General features: G+C 38.4%; 1 protein-coding gene across 1 annotated transcript in view; it reads right to left on the bottom strand.

Annotated features, from left to right (window-relative positions):
• XRN1 (5'-3' exoribonuclease 1) overlaps positions 1–21,459 on the bottom strand; it is a 111,749-nt gene extending 90,290 nt beyond the window's left edge. Inside the window, exons 1-8 of the mRNA XM_020887136.2 lie at positions 21,280–21,459; positions 9,575–9,807; positions 4,992–5,089; positions 3,758–3,867; positions 3,558–3,668; positions 1,991–2,073; positions 682–769; positions 432–600 (exon numbers count right to left, since the gene is read on the bottom strand). Coding sequence (XP_020742795.2) covers positions 432–600; positions 682–769; positions 1,991–2,073; positions 3,558–3,668; positions 3,758–3,867; positions 4,992–5,089; positions 9,575–9,807; positions 21,280–21,354 — 967 coding nt within the window. The 5' untranslated portion in view covers positions 21,355–21,459. The remainder of the gene's footprint in view (positions 1–431; positions 601–681; positions 770–1,990; positions 2,074–3,557; positions 3,669–3,757; positions 3,868–4,991; positions 5,090–9,574; positions 9,808–21,279) is intronic.
• Positions 21,460–21,721: the final 262 nt, after the last annotated feature.

The raw sequence follows: 21,721 nt of genomic DNA, 5'->3' as shown, positions 1-21,721 counted from the left end.
TGGATTGCCAGGGAATTCGGCTGTCTGCTTTATTCAGCATCAGCACTACCTGTCAGTTTCCCACTGTAAACTTAAAAGTCTCTCCCTGATAGTAAATACTCTGATGTTTATCCATTCAGAAAACTGAATTTCTACAGTTAAATATGAAAACAGCTAAGTGAAACCAACCTCTGCAGGCTTTTGTAAGCCATTAAAGGTAGATTAGTTAGGTATCTATGAATAAATGAGATTGCTTAATTTGTGTCATCTTCTCTGTTTGTGAACCATTGAAAATTGCAACTTTAGAACTTGGTGCCTTAGACTAAAAGAAACTCCGAATTCTTTTCCTACTTTAGCTGTGCATGCAATAATCTAATAAACTGAGTGACATTTCCAGGGTTAGTTGAGTTTTAAATTAAAGTAGCCTCAAACGAATATTAAACTTTTCTTACCCCCAAGTTCTGGCAGGATGGTAATATATGTTCCATAAAGAAGAGGCAGTGCATCATGATTAATATGTAAATGAGGTAGATGAGGGATAAAATCATTGCCAACAAGAAATCCCATCAAAATCCAATCATCTATTATCCTTTCAATATCATATTTAAATGTGATCTTGTCCTATAGCAATATGAAGAAAAGAGTCAAATCCTTTGGAAATTTCTGCATATTCACCTCTGATCTATTTATGTTAATACTTACTTTTAATGCTGAAAACTCATAGTCAATATACTCTCTCATTAAAGACAAGTGTAGGAGGTGAAATGTGGTTTCTTCTGGTGCACATACCCTGTAATTAGTCAGATGATCAACACAGAGTTAATTATATTTTTAAGGTTCAAGTTTAAAAGTGTGGCTTAAAATAAAATTTATCACTACAGTATAATTAATTCTTGTCATTAAGGCATGTAATTTATATGTAAGCTGCAGGGTAATGGTAAGACAAAAACATAATAACAATTATAATAGATATAAAGTTCAAAATAATTGGTTTACAGCACGCTTTCTGTGGAAGGACTCACAGAATTAAGAAAGTCTAAATAACAAATGTAAGAAATCAATGGGATTTGTTCTGGTCCACTTAAGGATGGCTACCAGCAAAAAGCATATAGATTAGTGAGTATATATACTTTTATATCTACTGCAGTATAGGTTAAGGCTTCAATGGTGCAGCACTATTACTTTCTCCTCTTACCTTTCCCTGACTTGGTCCAGGGGTCTATATTCCTGGCTGTTGGCTTATATTCCAAGATTAATTACAAGTAAGAATGTAAGTTTTTTAGAGCATATTAAAAGCATTTATCCACCATGAACAAGTGGCATTTTCACAGGAATGCAAAAATGGTTCAACATAAATCAATGTAATACACCATATTAATAAACAAAGGAAAAAAACCCACATACTCATTCAACAGAAAAAGCCTATGTCAAAATTCAACACCCTTTCATGATAAAAATACTCAGCAACGCAGAAATAGAAAGGAATTTCCTTGGAATGATTAAGGGAATTTATGAAAAATCCACCACTAATAGCATAATCAACGCTGAAAGACTGAAATTAACTTGAAATGGATCAAAGACTTAAATGTAAGAGTTAAAACTTATAAAACCCTTAGACTAAAATGGGAAAAAGCTTTATGACATTGGATTCAGCAATGATTTCTTGGATACTACACTAAGAACTGTACATGACTCAATGGACATGAATTTGAGCCAACTCTGGGAGACAGTGAAGGACAGGGATGGCTGGTGTGCTGCAGTCCATGGGGTCGCAAAGAGTTGAACATGACTAAATGACTGAACAACACTAAAATGTATACACAACAAAGAAAAATATAGACCGGAACTCATCAAATTTAAAAATTTTGTACATCAAATGACACTATCAACAGGGTCAAAAGGCAGCCCACAGAATGGGAGAAAATATTTACAGATCATATGCCTGTTAAGGGATTACTATTCCTAATTTAATTTCTGGCCTACCTTCCAATTTATAGGCAGTATGATTTACCTTTGCGTCTTTTTGCCACCAAATCGAACTTCTTCTCTTAAAAGAGAGAAATGTGCCTCATGACTTGTTAATCCAAGCATAATCTGTTGAAAAATGATTAAGAAATGTTTTTATTCTCTCACTTTTTATAGCATCAGATTCACAAAAGCAATCAACAACATTTCTATATAAAGAACATGCTTATTTAAGGAAAATAATTAGTAAGTTAAATATATAAACTTCAAAATATGATCCATTTATAGGTGATGAATGGGGTAAATTGTGTGTACTTTCCTAAGAAAACAATGTTCACCTTAGACTCACATAACCTTTACAACCACACCACTGCATCCCTATAATAATAATCTCTCTTGGTTTTTATTTCTTTCTACTTGCCATGAGGGAATGGGAAGGAATTAGAGGCAATAGCATTTCCAAATCAGAAAAATACAGGACTCTTCTGGAGGTCAGGATACCTTTAGAAGGCGAAAACTTGGGAAAAAAAACTGGGAAAGGATCTTTTCAGTTAATATTCTCACACAGTATTCTAATCCCCAAAGTAAGTCAAATAGTTTAGTGAGACATATCAACCAACTGCAATGCAGAGTTTAATTTAATCCTGATTCACACAAAATAAAACATTTATGAATCAATCAGGGAAATGAGAATGCTAAATGGTTTTCTATATATTAAAGAGTGATTTATTAATATTGTTTTATATGGGATAATGACACTGGAGCTATTTTATTATTTTTAATATTCTCAATCATGAAATATTTATAGATTAAATAATATAATGTCATATACTTCAAGAATCCAGAGGAGGAGGAGGAAGGATACAGATGGTTAGGAAAAGGAGCTGAAAGTAATCGAAGGAGGAAGGAGGACAAAGACGTTCATTATGCTCGCTCTTCTATTTTTGTTCATTCTTGCAAATTTCTGTAATAAAAAGTTAAAAAACATCTAGCAGGGACTTCCCTTGGTGGTCCAATGGTTAAGTATCCACCTGCCAATGCAGGGGACACGAGCTCAATCCCTAGTCCAGGAAGTTCTGACGCTTCTGTGGAGCAACTGAGCCCTTGAGCCACACTACCAAGCCCATGCTCTATAGTCCACGCTCTGCAACAAGAGAAGCCACTGCAATAAGAACCCTGCACAATGCAATGAAAAGTAGCCCCCACTCACTGCAATTAGAGAAAGCCTGAGTGCAGCAATGAAGACTGCAGCAACAACAACAACAAAAAAGTCTAGCAAACTTGGGTTGCGGAGTTATCAGGTGGTATTAAAGACCCTGTATTAAGCATGAGGATAAAAAGGGTCCTCTACCCAGAACTCAACAGAGAATTCACGGAACTAGGGTCAGTCAGGTGTGAATACTAACTATATGCACCTGTTTATCATAAACAATGGCAAAAGAACACCTTTTCCAAATGTTTTGAACTTTGGTAACAGCAGAAGTAGCAATTATTATCATGTCTCTAATATTTCTTTCCATAACCAGAAATCTGTTAATATTAAGACTAAGTTCCCTAAACAGATATTTATCATAATGGCATAAAACTACAATAACAATAAGCATTTTACCTACCAAGTCAGCATCTAAGCCATAAAGACAGTGCCTGGTGTTTGGATCATGATCTGGCTTTGCCTTCTCGGATCTGATAAACTCCATGATTTTATGCTCTCCTTCTCCAGGAGTCTAGATATAATGTTAAAAAAAAATGCAGTAATATGCTACATTTCTCAAGATTCAGTTGAAAAACTGTTTAAATAAGAAAAGATAATAACCTCATGGCCTGAGAAGTAGATGGTAACTCCTTGCCACGATTTGTCTGTAGAAATTTTCATATTTACAAAGTACTTCAGATGTTCATGTAACCTGGCCATGAATTCAGTCCCTTTAAATAAAAGGATTTTAGAAATTTAATCTGAGTGAGATATAAAAACAGAGTTATCAGTGATAGCATGAAACTGGATATGGGTGGGGAGGTTGAAAGCTCTCTTGCTTATCTTGAAAAGGAAATCATGTTGCATCTTTCCTGAGGAAATATCACAACTATTTCCAATTTCACTAGTCAGCCCTAAATGAGGTTAATGTCAGACATAGAAAGTCAAAGAATTTTACTACTGCCTTGGGACTATAATTCAAATATCTTCACATAAGGGCAGTTTCAACTATCTAACAAACTTCAATCTTCTATCTCCTCTGCTGGATTCTAAAAGTTTTTGTTTTCTTTTTGTAAGATTGCCAATAACAACAACAACTGTTATTATTACTACTTTAACTAAAAAAAATTACTATTAATCTAGAAACAGAGTATACAATGATTACATTTTAGGAAAAGCCTAGATGATCAACAGTCAAAGGCAACACAGTCTTAAACCATATAATGATAAACTGCTTATTAAATTGAGCACTGTCATTAGGGCACGTAATGAAAGAGAAAACTACCACAGTAAGAAATTAATGAGAAGATGCAATTTTAAGACTTTTCTTCAATGTGAAGGGTTATAATGATGTTAGACTCTAGGAAGTACAGACTATGCTGTTGCATTTAAAATTAAACTTGTAATACTGATAACTAATCCTTAAAGTCACATAAGTCTTAACCACCTCTGAGGAGCAGAACAGTAAGCATTCTAGATAAGGAAAATGGGTTTCTTATCCTGAATAAAACAAGCTGGCTAGATGAACTTGGGTGAGCTACAACCTCACTGAGTCAGTTCTCATATAAATAAATGTCCACAGTAGTAGGACTGATCTTGTAAGTTCATTCTAGGTCAGAAAATCTGTGCATGTGGGAGAATCCTGTCCATAGTTGCTCTTATCAGCATCTGTAAATTCCTACAGTGGGTCTTCATAAGGGCATTTATAACCAAGGTGACCAAACCATCTTATGAAGTGACATAACTGGGAAAATATAACAAATGGAATTCTAAGGACAAAAAAAAAAAAAAGGTTACAAAAGAAAACTAAATTTACATTTTAAATTTCCCAGACTTTTTCTCTCAGTGAATTTACCTGGTGTAATGCAGTTGGAATCAAATCTGGCCTCTGCAGGAAGAGTTTCTCCTTTTTCTATTGCCTTTTTAATTTTGTCTTCAGCCTCCTTTGCTGACCTTAAATGTTAAGGGGGAAAAAACAATCCTCAAGTTTCTGGGAAAAAAAAGAGATCTCTATATACAGTAAACTGTCATTTAGAAGCTTTTGTAACTAAAATACTAATTCATCAATTTTAAGTTCAAAACATGTAAGTTTTGAAATGACTATAACCAATAAAGATGAGCCTCAGAGTTGCTTGTTTTATTTATTTAAAGAATTAAATTTTTCAGCTATGGACTATAGAAGCAGAACATTATAATGGTATAAAACTGACAAAGAATGTTATAAATACTTATTATAAAATAATTCTTTTCTTATCACAAATATACATATTGGTTCTAGAAATGATTTCGAAAGTATAGCATAAACATTCATTATACACACTACATTTAATAACATCAAACAAGAAGTACGTTACTAAAATGATCTCTAAGAATATTACATAAAAATATAATTATAATGTACACCTTTGGATTCCCTCATGAAAATATCTAAAATGAAAGCCTAATAACATTAATGACATCAGTAGCTGAAATGATTTCATTTTTGAAGCAACAGAATTTACTAGGAAGATGATGATTATTTTAGAGTCTGACAGAAATAGGTTTGAATATCAGCACCCCAATTCCAGTATGGTTTCTCTGGTAACTCATGTGTGGCACACAAATATGTCACAAGGCACATAATTTAGTAAGTCCTGCTTTATGTACATTTTCTACAGCCCTGTTACTAGTTCTAAACTACTGTGCTCTGTTGAATTCTATTTCTGTGATAAACTCTTCTTTGTTTGAAAGAAGAGTTCACCTCTCTCTCACCAACCTCTTCAATATAACAAAAACTTTGAAGATAACAACTCATTTGTAATCTCTCCAATAGAAGCCATTCTTTCCTCATTTCTCCTCTTTCTTCTTTGAAGAAATGATTATTCAATGTTACTATGTGCTAAGTTCTTGGGCTACAACAAAAAAGAAATGATTCCTCTTCTTAGAGTTTACACGCTAGACAGAATTTAAGAGAACAGTGAAGAGATAGTCGCTCAGTCGTGTCCGACTCTGTGACCTCATGGACTGTAGCCTGCCAGGCTCCTCTGTCCATGGAATTCTCCAGGCACTAGAGTAGCCATTCCCTTCTCCAGGGGATCTTCCAGACCCAGGGATCAAATCCAGGTCTCCTGCGTTGCAGGCAGATTCTTTACTATCTGAGCCACCAGGGAAGCCCTAGAGTATAAGAAATAGATAGAAATTAAATACACTGTTTAATGTAGCTGTAATACAGAGAATGTCTTGGACAGGAATAAGGTAAAACTACTAGTCTAGGTAGAAGATTATGAAGGCCAGACTGACGCAGTAGCAGTAAAGATGAAAAGAAGTAAATAGATATGACTTAGATGTGAGGAATGAGGAAGAGGGAGAGGTCCAAATTTCTCTTGTACTTTGGAGTTGAGCAGCTATTTACACAATGCTTTCACAGAAATAGGAACATAGAAGGAAGGCAAGTTTGAGGCAAAGATGAGTTCAATTCTGAATATGTTAAGCTTGAAATGTATCTGTGGTATCCAGAAAGAGGCATTTAGCAGGCATTTGGATATACAGAAGTTCTGGAAGAGATATCCACCAAAAAGATAATTTGGGAGTCAGTACAGTTTCAGTAATTAAAGCCATTGGATAAATCTCTCAGGACACAGGACAGAACCTTAAGAAACATTAGTTTTTAAGAAAAAAAAAGGAGGGGAAGAGAAGATAAGGAGATTAAGAAGGTAGAGTCGGGGACCTCCCTGGTGGTCCAGGGGCTAAGACTCTGTGCTCTCAATGCAGGTGGCCAGGGTTCAGTCCCTGATCAGGGAACTAAATTCCACATGCCACAACTAAGGCCCAGCACAACCAAATAAATAAACTTTTGTTTTTCTTTTTAAAGGTAGTGTTGGATGGAATTCCCCTGGTGGTCCAGTGGTTAGGACTCAGTGCTTCCATTCCTGGGACCCAGGCTTGACTCCTGGTCAAAGACAGTAGTTACCTGAAGGTTATGGGAAAGAAGTTCAAGAGAGAAATAATGGTCAACACTGCTAAATACAGGAGATAAATGAAGCAATATAAAAACAGAATTATTCTTTAGTCTCTTTAAGAAATTTATTTGTAATTTTCTAAGAAGTTTCAGTGGCATGAGGGGGATGAAAGGAGCAGATTTAAAAATGAGTAAGAGATGTGTAGAGATTATGATCAGAGAATACGAATGAAGGAAACAGTCACTATGGAGAATGAGAAAGGGCTAGCTGGGGGGCTCTGGGGAAACATGGAGCGCGGGATGCCACCACAGTGTTGAGTAAATGTTTGTGGTGGTTATGGTGAATTGGCCCTCAACATCCACTCCTTTCTTCTAGTTCACTTTCTGAGGTGGGAAAGCTATAAAAAATTAAACTCTCAGGCTTCCTTCAGCTAGGCTTCTGGATGTGACTTAGATTTTGTCAGATGTTTCCATAAAACATTTGGAAGGGAGAAGTTTGGTAAAGTGTACATGACAGTTGTGGCACTGGGGTTGTAGGCAGGGGTGTGTTTTACCAACAGTAAAAGAGATTTCAATATTTAGCAACTTTATAAGTGCTGAGAAGCAAGGTGCAGGGCATTTGTTTTTTTTTTTCCCAGTATAGATATGGCAGGTATATTGGGGCCTTGGAGCTAACAGATAAATTTATGGCTTCTTTATTGTTGAATTATAACTAAATTGACCCCTTCATGGATCACAGCCTTGTCATGGTGAAGGGACTTACATACTTGATGAAGCTATGAACCAAGCTGTGCAGGCCACACAAGACGGACGGGTCACAGTGAAGAGTTCTGACAAAATGTGGTACACTGGAGGAGGAAACAGCAACCCACTCCAGTATTCTTGCCTAGAGAACCTCATGAATAGCATAGAAAGGCAAAGATATGACACTCGAACAGGAGTCCCCCAAGCTGGAGGGTGTTCAATATGCTACTGGGGATGGGTGGAGGGCAATTACAAATAGCTCCAGAAAGAATGAAGCAGCTGGGCCAAAGTGGAAATGACACTCAATTGTGGGTGTGTCTGGTGGTGAAAGTAAAGCCAGTGCTATAAAGAACAATACCACCTTGGAACCTGGAATGTTAGGTCCAGGAATGAAGGTAAATTGGATATGAGTAAGGAGATGGCAAGACTGAATAGCAACATCTTAGGAATCAGTGAACTAAAATGAACAGGAATGGGCAAATTTAATTTAGATGGTCATTATATCTACTACTGGGGGACAGAAATCTTTTGACTTTCACAATTATTTTATAAGTACCCAATTCTCTGTATTATATCCCTTTCTGCTTAGACCAAACTTCTATTACCTGCAACTGAACAGTGACTGACACAGTGGGCTTATATCATCCCTTTTCAACACTAGATTTTCTAGCCCAGCAGCTCCCCAAAAATTAGTTTAACAATTATCAGGAGAATCTGGTAAAAAAAAAAAAAAAAAAACAGTTTCCAGGGCACAGTTTTTGGAGATTCAGATTAAAGTCTTGGGTGGTACTTGAGAATCTAAATTTGAGTAAGAGATGGCCCCTGTCTTCAAGGAGTTCATTGTTCCAGTATCTTCAGTGTCTTTCCTCTTTTGATATTTAAATCTCTATAGTTTACCATCCTCTTCCCATTCTCAGGGCTAAACTCCTCCGAAGTCCTCTCCCAACCTTCCTTGATCTTTTCCACATTTGATTCAACAAAGCCCTTTCTCTCCTTTACCTACCACTGTGATAAAAGGAAAGGATCCATTATGCTAATGACCTATCAAACTCACTAGACTCAGGGTTTCTTTCCTTCACTTCCAACAACCCTCTTAACTTTACTTTTGCTACTCAAAACAAGGACACAGCATGTTTTCACTGTTATTTAGAAAGATTCCACAGGTACAGGATTTTTACTTTAGCATCATTTTTCTGTGTACAACCCTTTTCCAACCTTACTTCTCCTTCTCCCCAAGTTATCCAAAGGGTGATAATACTTAAGTGTCCTAACTCAGCTCTCTTCTACTCCATAATCACCTTTCAGTTTCATTTGCCTTTCTATTCAGAGAGGATCCATATTCAAGCAGAGTCAGAATCAAGCCCAGGGTCAAATTAAATGTCAATGACATCCTCATTAGCACAATCTCTCACTCACTACACAGTTCCATAGCTCAGGATGAAATACTATAGGAACTTTACTACGACTATTCCGAATTACTAAGTTTTGAGAAGTCTGAAAAATCTGTAACAGAGAACAGAGTAACTTTATCTAATCCAACATATACCCTGAGAAATAACATGTCATTTGAATAATTAATTTGTTTACTTGGTAAAATGTGACATGGTAAGTGCGAGATACTTCCATTTCTGCAGGGGATTTAAGCAGAAAAGAAACATGAAAAGGAGACGCACTGTGTTAAGCCAAGCCAGTTATCTTTAAAATATTATATTTTATTAATCTAAATGGCATTCTAAAACAAATCATAAATGTTTTACCTAAAACGCCTCCCACGCTGTTGGTTCATCTTTGCTCGAGGAGCCACACCATCAACAGCCATGAAGAATACTTTCCTGGGCTTAATAATGCGGAACAACACCTCCAAGTAGTGAAAAATATCAGTGAAGATTTTATCATCTGAAATTCTGAAGTGAACATCATCATCATTAGGATGGGAACACTGATGTATAATTCCATTCATATCCAGGTATAAGTTATCAAATTCAGGAATCTAAAAAACAAAAAAATGACCAAGATCATTATTATAACCACATATACATAAGCATCTGATAAAAAGCAGGATATAGGGGATTACTCTGATTATATAAAAACTCAGTAAACACAGCTGAATAAATAAACAGGAGGAATAAGGAAGACAGAGACATATTATGTGGTTACACTATGCACCAAAAGCTTGATCACATTTACTGCCAGGAAATTATTTACTTATTTAAAATATGATAACCTGAGAATACATCAAATAAAGTACTTGATTGATCTGGTACTCAAAATATTAGTCTCCTTTCTTCCGTTTGAGATTAATTTCTAAAAGCCTCAATTTTCTCTATAAATGGGTAACATGATATATGTTTATATCAAATGGCTATATGCACATGGTCATTAAAAGGTTTTACAAGTGATTTAAAGCCTCATTGAATATTTGGTTTCACTGAAGAGTGTGTGTTTGTGTGTGTGTGCGCGCGCGCGTGCACACTCAGTTGCTTCAGTTGTGTCCAACTCTTTGCAACCCCGTGGGCTGTGGCCTGCCAGGATTTCTCTGTCCATGGAATTTTCCAGGGGAGAATCCTGGAGTGGTCGCTATGCCTTCCTCCAGGGGATGTTCCCAACCCAGGGATTGAACCTGCATCTCTTATGTCTCCTGCTCTGGCAGGCAGGTTCTTTACCACTAGCACCACCTGGAAAGCTTTCACTGAAAATAGAATCACTAATTTAGTTATATTAATTTAAAAAGCTTAGATTATGCCAAGAAATTTAGGCAATTTTGAAAACTGGTTTTTCATACATGGATTAAATAATTTCTAAATTTTGGCTAAGAGGCAACTCCTATTACAGAAAGGCCTTCATGGTTCTGATTCTGATATACTTTTCCCCCATTTAAATATTTATGAGCAAGGCTTCCCTCATGGCTCAGACTCAGGTAAATAATATGCCTATAATGCAGGAGACCCAGCTTCCTTCCCTGGGTTGGGAAGATCCCCAAGAGAAGGGAATGGCAACCACTCTAGTATTCTTGCCTGGAGAATTCCATGGACAGAAGAGCCTGGCAAGCTATAGTCTGTGGGGTCACAAAAAGTTGGACACGACTGAGCAACTAACACTTCACTTCAAGGCGAACGCTCTGAAACAAATATACAACACAAAAAACTGAAACAGGCACAACGTAATATCTAGTAAAATAAAAGAACGTGAGAGGAGCCTGCCTTATATGCTAATGAAAGAAAGGTATTTTGAATTTTCAAATATAAAAACATAATAGGCTTTCTTAAACTTAATGAAAACTATCTCTGAAACAATTATTCAAATTTTACCACAGGCATAGGTAACAAAGGGGCTTCCCTGGTAGCTCTAGGGTAAAGAATCCACCTGGCAATGCGGGAGACCTGGGTTCGATCCCTGGGTTGGGAAGATGCCCTGGAGAAGGGAAAGTACTCCAGTATTCTGGCCTGGAGAATTCCATGGACTGTATAGTCCTTGGGGTCTCAGAGAGTCAGACACTACTGAGTGACTTTCACTTCACTTAGGTAACAATATATTTTTTTATTATTGAGAAAACAGTATGCCTTTGAGTTTTAGGGGTAAAGTTTTGGTCTTTGAATCAATGAACACCACAAAAACATATTTATAAAATACCCCTTTACATAAGATTGTACTAAGTATTACACAAAAAATAATTTAAATGCTCTTACTGAGTAATAGGTTCAAATGAAATGACAATTGTGATCATGAGGTTCTAAATGTACATTTAAGATTTACTGTTTGGGGCTTCCCTGATGGCTCAGTGGTAAAGAATCCCCTTAACAGTGCAGGGGACACAGGTTCATTCAATCCCCGGCCTGGGAAGATCCCACATGCCTCAGGACAACTAAGCCTGTGCTCCACAGTTATTGAGTCCACATGATGCAACCACTGAAGCCCCTGTGCCTAGATCTCATGCTGTGCAACAAGAAAAACCACTGAGGTGAGAAACCCAAGAACTTCAACTAGAGAGTAGTCCCCCCTCACTGCAACTGGAGAAGGCCTACCCACAGCAACAAAGACCCAACACTGCCATAAGTAAATAAATCTTAAAAAAAAAAAAATTACTGTTTGTTTCAAGAATCTAAAAACCTCAATCAAAATCTCAATGTGATTATTTTTTTGGAGGGGGTGGAGGTACTTTATAAAATGATTACAAAGTTTCCTTAGGAAATATCATGCAGGGATGCATATTAAAGGGAGAGTAATGACAGAAAACCTGCCCTATATGATATTTTAAATTAAAAAATAGTTTAATTGAACCAAATAGTTTAGCTGTAGTCCAAGGAGACACAGAAATGTAGTACATAAGATACTCCAAATCAGTGTAAAAAAGGGATGGGGCACCTAGCTAACTACTTGGAAACAAAACTGTAATTCAACTTATAACAAAATACTGTCAGAAGGATTAGACATTTTAATGTGAGAAATATAAGTCAGAAAATTATATACAAATACATTGGCAGTTTTCAGGTGGGGAAAGTCAAAAATCATAAATCAAACAAATGATGAAGTTGGCTACCTGAAAATGTATTTTTAAAATCTTGTAGGGTTAACAAGAAAGTGTCATAAACAAACTCAACTGAAAAATGACAAAATGCAGGAAGATGCTTGCAAATGAGGACAAAGTCAATACTTCTAATATACAAAAAACCCCCTAAAATATTAAGAAAAACATTATATGTTAAAAGCATGGAAAATGCAAAGCAATTCAAAAAGGAAGAAACATAAAGTTTAAATCATATGAAAAAGATGTTCAACATACCCGATTTCTAATTAATATGATACATCATTTTTCCCATAACGTTAGCAAAAGACTAATGTTACCCATATAGGTAAGGGTTTGGAGAAATGCATATTTCATGTTAATAAAAGCAAGAGCTGGCATTTATTAAGTACTTATTAGGTGTCAAACATTGGGTTAAACACATATTTATTCTCTCAATTATGGTTAAAAATCTTAAAAGAAAAGATATTTAGATTTCCCATTTTACATTAGAGGGAAATCAGAGTCAGAAAAGAGAGGTGGCATTTACACACAACAGTCTGGGATGGTAATATAAACTGGTATAATGAACATGAAAACATATATCAAAATCTGAGGTGTGCAATCTTTGACTCAGGATTTCTACTATTAGAAATTTATCCTGAGAAATAATCAGAAATGTGAAATGTGCACAAATATATAACTACAAAATTATTCACAGTAGTATGCTCAGAAAAGATAAAAAATGAAAACAATGCCTAATAATAAAGAAAACTGAAAATGGTACATTAACACAACCGAGTATTACAAAGCACTTACAAATTATGAAATTATTATTCTTATTTTGGTACGGGATAATGTACAAAATGATTTCCAGGTGGCGCGGTAGTAAAGAATTGGCCTGCCAATGAGGGGATCTAAGAGATGTGGGTTTGATCCCTGGATTGGGAACATCCCATGGAGGAAGGCATGGCAACTAACTCCAGTATTCCCTGGAGAATCCCATGGACAGAGGAGCCTGCTGGGCTACTAACTGGGCATGCACACACAAAGTACATAATATATATGGTCAAGGGACAAAAGTAGGTTATTAAAACAGCAGGTAAATTATTCTCCCATGTTTTGAAAATACTTATCTACATGTATATCTGCATAGAAAAGTTAGAAGGATATAGAAACAAGATGCTACTGGTGGTTAATCCTGGATGATGAATCTCATTTGCTCTTTTCTTTCCTCTAGACTATACACTGGTCTTCCCAGAGAGCTCAGACTGGTAAATAATCAGCCTGCAATTTTGGAGACCTGGGTTTGATCCCTGGGTTGGGAAGATCCCCTGGAGAAGGCAACGGCTACCAGTCCAGTATTCTGGCATGGAGAATTCCATGGACAGAGAAGCCTGGCAGGCCACAGTCCATGGGGTCGAAAAAAGTACAAGACAACTGAGCAACTTTCACTGACTGACTGCGACTATATGATACCTTTCACATCTTTCTGCATTATATGAACTTTCATATAATGAGCATCTTTATAAACTGAAAAAACCGTAATTTTCCTTTTTGACAAAAAATTTTTAATTCCCTTAGGTTTCAGATTAGTAAGAAAGATACGGAATGATAATCATCAGCCAATGTGGTGAAGAAAATGATCACACAGAAGAATCCTGCTCTTTTACTAAGACATAATACTGAGTTCTTACATCTGCAAGTTAGAAAGTATCTTATACTTTCCCCTCTCCTTCTACTCTATATCTAATTAGCCATAAAGATTTCATTTTGTTTTTAACATTTTAAATGTTCCCAGAATATCACCTTCCTACCCATTCATTGTCTTAGGCAACCCAATCTTTTTCTCCATCCCCATATTTCCCACCTTACTTCATACCTTCAGTTTTCCATCTGTAGTACCTGTTTCTAGTTTTCACACCACAGCTTAACCATTTTCCTAAAGCATAATCTGATCACGTGGCTGCCTTTTTAAACTTATACTACAAATTCTTTTTTTTTTAACTACAAATTCTTAATGCCATAAAATGTCCTATATGATTTCACTGTTATCTCTCTCTCCCACCAGTTGCCATACTCCTTCCTGTTTCCACATATATCCTACAAACTAAAGGCAGTAAATTACTCAGTTCAGCTCAGTCACTCAGTCGTGTCAGACTCTTTGCGACACCATGGACTGCAGCACTCCAGGCTTCCCTGTCCATCAGCAACTCCCAGAGCTTGCTCAAACTTATGTCCAGTCAGTGATGCCATTCAACCATCTCATCCTCTATCGTCCCCTTCTCTTCCCGCCTTCAATCTTTCCCAGCATCATGGTCTTTTCTAAGGAGTCAGTTCTTTGCATCAGGTGGTCAAAGTATTGGAGTTTCAGCTTCAGCATCTGTCTTCCAATGAATATTCAGGACTGATCTCCTTTAGGATTGACTGGTTTTATCTCCTTGCGGTGCAAGGGACTCTCAAGAGTCTTCTCCAACAACACAGTTCAAAAGCATCAATTTTTCAGTGCTCAGCTTTATTTATGGTCCAACTCTCACATCCATACATGACTACTGGAATGTCTAGCTAGTACATCTAGCTTTGACTAGATGGACATATGTCGGCGAAGTAATGGCCCTGCTATTTAATATGCCGTCTTGGTCGGTCATAGCTTTTCTTCCGAAGAGCAAGTGTCTTTTAATTTCATGGCTGTAGTCACCATAAGCAGTGATTTTGGAGTCCAAGAAAATAGGCTCTCAATGTTTCAACTGTTTCCCCATCTATTTGCAATGAAGTGATGGGACCGGATGCCATGATCTTAGTTTTCTGAATGTTGAGTTTTAAGCTGGCTTTTTCACTCTCCTCTTTCACTTTCATCAAGAGGCTCTTCAGTACCTCTTCTGTCTCTGCCATGGGGTGGTGTCATGTGTTTCTGAGGTTATTGATGTTTCGCTTGGCAATATTGATTCCAGCTTGTGCTTCATCCAGTCCAGCATTTCTCATGATGTACTCTGCATATAAGTTAAATAAGCAGGGTGACAATATACAGCCTTGAAGGATTCCTTTCCCAGTTTGGAACCAGTCTGTTGTTCCATGTCCAGTTCTAACTGTTGCTTCTTGACTTCCATACAGATTTCTCAGGAGGCAGGTCAGGTGGTCTGCTATTCTCATCTCTTTAAAAATTTTCCACAGTTTCTTGTGGTCCACACAGTCAAAGGCTTTGGCATAGTCAATAAAGCAGAAGTAAATGTTTTTTCTGGAATTCTCTTGCTTTTAGGATGATCCAACAGATATTGGCAATTTGATCTCTGGTTCCTCTGCCTTTTCTAGATCCAGCATTAACATCTGGAAGTTCTTGGATCACATACTGTTGAAGTCTGGCTTGGGGAATTTTGAGCATTACTTTACTAGCGTGTGAGATGAGTGCAACTGTGCAGTAGTTTGAACATTCTCTGGCATTGCCTTTCTTTGGGATTGGAATGAAAACTGACCTTTTCCAGTCCTGTGGCCACTGCTGAGTTTTCCAAATTTGCCAGCATGTTGGGTGCAGCACTTTCACAGCATTATCTTTTAGGATTTGGAATAGCTCAACTGGTATTCCATCACCTCCACTAGCTTTGTTCGTAGTGATGCTTCCTAAGGCCCACTTGACTTCACATTCCAGGATGTCTGGCTCTAGGTGAGTGATCACACCATAGTGATCATCTGGGTTGTGAAGATCTTTTTTGCACAGTTCTGTGTATTCTTGCCACCTCTTCTTAACATCTTCCACTTCTGTTAGGTCCATACCATTTCTGTCCTTTATTGAGCCCAACTTTGCATGAAATATTCCCTTGGTATCTCTAATTTTCTTGAAGAGATCTCTAGTCTTTCCCTTTCTATTGTTTTTCTCTATTTCCTTGAACTGATCATTGAGGAAGGCTTTCCTTCCTATTATTATTCCTTCCTATTTCCTTCTCCTTACTATTCTTTGGAACTCTGCATTCAAATTGGTATATCTTTTCTTTTCTCCTTTGTTTTTTGCTTCGCTTTTTTTCACAGCTGTTTCTAAGGCCTCCTCAGAGAGCCATTTTGCTCTTTTGCATTTCTTTTTGGGGATCCTCTTGATCCCTGTCTCCTGTACAATGTCACTAACCTCCTTTGATAGTAAGGGGTGGTGGGCGGTGGCTGCATGGCGCTGGAGCGGTGAGCAGCCAAGAGGAGATAGCCCACATCCAAGGTCAGGAGCAGAGGCCATGAGGAGATACCCCACGTCCACGGTCCCAGCAAGATGGCAGGCACTGAGTGAAGGCATCAGAGGGCAGACAGACAGAAACCACAATCACAGAAAACTAACCAATCCAATTACATCACCACAGCCTTATCTAACTCAATGAAACTATGAGCCATGCCACATAGGGTCACCCAAGACAGACGGGTCATGGTGGAGAGTTCTGACAAAATGTGGCCCACTGGAGAAGATAATGGCAAACCACTTCAGTATTCTTGCCTTGAGAACCCCATGAACAGCATGAAAAGGCAAAAAGATAGGACTCTGAAATATGAACTCTCCAGATCGGTAGGTGCCCAACATGCTACTGGAGATCATCAGAGAAATAACTCCAGAAAGAAAGAAGAGATGGAGCCACAGCAAAAACACCACCCAGTTGTGGAGTGACTGGTGATGGAAGCAAGGTCTGATGCTGTAAAGAGCAATATTGCAAAGGAACCGGAATGTTAAGTCCATGTATCAAGGCAAATGGGAAGAGGTCAAACAGGAGATGGCAACAATGAACTTAGACATTTTAGGAATCAGCGAACTAAAATGGATGGACTGGAATGGGTGAATTTAACTTAGATGACCATTATATCTATTACTGTGCGCAAGAATCCCCTAGAAGAAATAGAGTAGCCCTCATAGTCAACAAAAGAGTCGGAAATGCAGTACTTGGATGCAATCTCAAAAATGACAGAATGATCTCTGTTCGTTTCCAAGGCAAACCATTCAACATCACGGTAATCAAAGTCTATGCCCCGACCAGTAATGCTGAAGAAGCTGAAGTTGAACAGTTCTATGAAGACCTACAAGACCTTTTAGAACTAACACCCAAAAAAGATGTCCTTTTCATTATAGGGGACTGGAATGCAAAAGTAGGAAGTCAAGAAACACCTGGAGTAGCAGGCATATTTGGCTTTGGAGTACAGAATGAAGCAGGGCAAACGCTCATGAGTTCTGCCAAGAGAATGCACTGGTCATAGCAAACACCTTCTTCCAACACCATAAGAGATGACTCTACACATGGACATCACCATATGGTCAATACCAAAATTAGATTGATTATATTCTTTGCAGCCAAAGATGAGAAGCTATATACAGTCAGCAAAAACAAGACTGGGAGTTGACTGTGGCTCAGATCATGAACTCCTGATTGCCAAATTCAGACTTAAATTGAAGAAAGTAGGGAAAATCACTGGACCATTCAGGTATGACCTAAATCAAATCCCTTATGATGATACAGGGGAAATGGGAAACAGATTTAAGGGACTAGATCCGATAGAGTGCCTCATGAACTATACTTGATCAGCTTATACTTAAAATTGAGTATAGTATCCTTATGTTACTCCATAAAGTACTACTGTGAAAAACTGTGATGGGAACCTAATTTCCTTTCCTTTAAAAGTCGTAAGTTTCTTTTTTCTAGGTGACAAAGCTTTTTTCTCTTTTTCTTTTTAAAGTCCATGAATTTTACTAGAACATACTAGAACATGTCTTGATGTTGGTCATCTGTGTCAATATTCTTGGGTACATGGTATATTCTTTCAACATGGTTTCAATTTGTTTTCTAACTTCAGGAAAGTTTTCTTTAATTACAGTTTTCATATTTTTCTATTATTTTGCTTTGATTCCCTTTTTCAAGAATGCCTATTATTTGTGTTCTTTGACTATATTTATCATTACTTTCACTCAAATCTTTTTTATCTTTTAAAATTTTCTTTTATTTCCACCTTCTATCTTTTTTCTTATGGTTAATTTGCTTTTTCCTTGCTACTAGGCTTCATTTCTGACATGATTTTGTCATTTACATCTAATTTTCTCTAGGTTCTATCATCCTACTCCCAAATTTCTGTAACTGATTATATGTTGTTTTTCATGTCTTATATCATTTTCTTAGTGCCTTTTTAGCTCATTCTGAAATCAGAGGTTATAATTTTGATCTGTTTTGTGTGCATGTCTTTATTGCAAGCTTTTATTATGTCTGTGTGTGTGTGCTAAGTCGCTTCAGTCCTGTCTGACTCTTAGCAATCCTATGGACTCTAGCCCTGCAGGCTCCTCTGTCCATGGGATTCTCCAGGTAAGAATACCGGAGTGGGTTGTTATGTCCTCCTCCATAGGATTTTCCCAACCCAGGGATCGAACCTGGTCTCTAATGTCTCCACTGGCAGACAGGTTCTTCATCACTAGGGCCACCAGGGTTATTGCCTGTACGAATGTTATTTTGTTCCCCTTACCCCCATAACTTTGCATACTATACACCCTTGATATTTTTCTGTTGTTTATTTTTATATAAATTTAATTTTTCCTGAACTTTTGGAAGAACGATGCATTTAGAAAAACTTTAAAGCTTCCTCTTCTGCTACTTTGGGATAGTATTAAAAATATGGTGGTTTGCTTGGTTTGTTTTCTAAGATTTCTTGACTCTGTAATTCTTCCCTACTTTTATCTTCACTTTCTTCTCTTGTCCTGTTCGTGATAAAATTTTATTTCACTCCTGGCAGTTTTTCTTTAGGGTAGGCTGTGCCTTAGAATGGTGCCTTGGCAAGTCAGTTTTGAAGGTTCACAGGAGTTAAGTCTGCTCTTGCCGTTTAAAACCCTTCAGTTACAGCTACTGCTACTAATAGGCCTGGAGAGTCTTAGTAAATATCCTGGAGTTCCATTCTCAGGTTCATCAGATGTTGCCCCATTTTCTTCTTCCTCTTGCAGAGATGCCAATATCAACAGGGTCTAGAGGTTATTGGTAGTCTGTCCCCACTTATTTTATCTTGGAATTCTTGGGGATACCGTGTCACACGGTTTTCTTGCAACTGTTTCATCAATTTAAATTTTGCAATCTAGTATCTGTTTCTGTTTTTAAATAAGTTTTCAGAGAAATAAAAAACTATGCCCTGTCATTACTACCATCATTTTACTAGAACCCACTGCTCCATCCAATCCCTTCCCCCAAGGACTAGCTTTTGAGCTACTGTGACTTACTTAGCACTACCATCTTTTAAGTACTGCTTGAGAGAATAGCTAGTGATTGCTTTTTGAAAGACATCACTTTGATGAACAAAGTTTTAAGCCTATTATTAGTGTTCATGTCATAAAACTGTCTGAGAGCTATTATTTTTGTTCAGCAACAAAATTTCTCAAGATGAAGAAAATCCAAGATCCTTACATCAAACCAAATTCTTAGCCAAAGGGTAGGGAGGTAAAATAATACTGAACAGATTATGTATTATCAAGTTAGTCTGAATGTCTTAATTTAGAAAGAAAGTGACTGATACATGGCAGGTACTCAAATGTTTGTTGAGTGAAGGATCCAGGAAAAACCTAAGTTAGTTGTCACTATTTTCATCCTCTTCTCTGAAAGAAATGTTTTCCTGTCTAACTCAAACTACGTTTCAGATAAATTAAAGACAAACTACCACTCTGCAAGTTTTGGTAAGCTTTTCCTCATATACCAAATCTGATAGGAACCCGACAACAAAGAATACCTCCGGCAAGTTTAACCCTACCTTCACACTTATAGTATTTTTTAAAAAGAATAAATCATAATTTAAGAGATTAAATCATAACACCAGCATGATGGTGTTCACTGGATTATTTCCCCTCATATTAAACAATGCTATCATCACAACTAAGTCAATTAGCTATACAAATTTAAAAAATAATTTTTCCCCTGTAAAATACAAAATGGATAAGAGATCTACCAAAACCATTAAATAAACACAAGCAACAAACACTAGCCCCAAATTGTAGTTTATCTAATATACTGCTGTCGTTCAGTTGCTAAGTCGTGTCGGAGTCTTTGCCCATCTACTGCAGCACGCCAGGCTTTCCTGTCCTTCACTATGTCCCGGAGTTTGTTGGCTTAATATTTTTTGCCACAGTTCCAACACATGAACAACATTTTTGAGGCGTGCACATAAACTCTGCTCTGGGGTCATTATATACCGAATAAGACGATTGCAAGTATTAGTGCTCTTACAATCTGTTCCTCTTTCCGTTCTCCCCACTTCTCTCCCTCTCTCCCCCTTTCTCTAACACACACACACACGCGCGCGCGCACATACACGCACAATGAAGCCTTCAAATAAGTGCCCTGGTCCCGTCCAAATGTATTTTTATTTCTTTCGGAACGGGGGATTGGTACGGGGATTAGTAATAGAAAAAATGTACCGAAAGGCATCATAAATATGAACCATCAGCCACGTCAGAAAGTCTAGGCGTTGGGGGTGGGGAGGGATGCAGCTCGAGATTAAAAGTAAACAGGGGTATTCAACGGCTGAGGCCGTTAGTAATGTTCGTAGGTTGGTCTGCTGGCTTTGGTGGGGACCCGGGGGAGGCCCTAAGAGAACACCCACTCCTCTTCGAAACGTCCAGAAAGAAAAACGAAACCTGCAACTTCCTGGGAAGGAAGGCAAAGCACTCCGGAGAGCGTCGCTCCCCCGGACTGCGTCGCTCCCCCGGACTTGATGTCGGAGTCACGCAGGCCCTGCCCCGGCAGTAGCTGTCAGAACCGCCGCATCCCCGCGGCTCTGCCCACAGGAGGGCGACCTGTGCGTTCGCTCCCACTCAGATCACCAGGGTGTCCTTAAATGTCCTGCTCCCCTCCCTTCGGCGCTCAGCCAGCTGACGACGAGCAGCAGGAGGCGGCTGGGATCCCAAGTCCCAGGGTGGAGAGAGGGCCGCCGAGCCCCGGGTCCTCCGCCTTCTCAGCCGCTGACCCCGTGCTCACCCACCTGATGCTCCTTCACCACTTCGCTGAGGCAGGGATATCGCTCCGAGATCCATCGGTAAAACTTGGGGACTCCCATTTCGGCCGTCAATATTAACTCCAGGCAGGGCCAAACCGAAACCAAACGCCCCGCCGGGGCCTACGCAGCCGCCTCCGGCCGTCGCTCCGCGGATGACAACACACCGCCCGACCGACCATAGAGAGCGGCCGCCGGGCCTAGAGCGGCCGGCTCCAAGGCCGCATCCCCGGGGCGGGGCTCTAGTCCCGGCCGAAAGGCTCGACGCAGAGCTTCCTGGTGGGTTACAGGGCAGAAACCCAAGGCGCGTTTGAATACGCGTGCGAAATTCAATCAAGAGTCTGTCCGGCGATGGAGCCGTGCGCTATCAGTGGATTTGGAAGTGGTGTGGAAACCCCATGAGACGACTGTAAGAATCCTGGCTCTTTCC

Source organism: Odocoileus virginianus, chromosome 4 (assembly GCF_023699985.2).
Source record: "Odocoileus virginianus isolate 20LAN1187 ecotype Illinois chromosome 4, Ovbor_1.2, whole genome shotgun sequence".
Taxonomy (NCBI): domain Eukaryota; kingdom Metazoa; phylum Chordata; class Mammalia; order Artiodactyla; family Cervidae; genus Odocoileus; species Odocoileus virginianus.
This window is presented reverse-complemented; position numbering and strand designations above follow the sequence as displayed.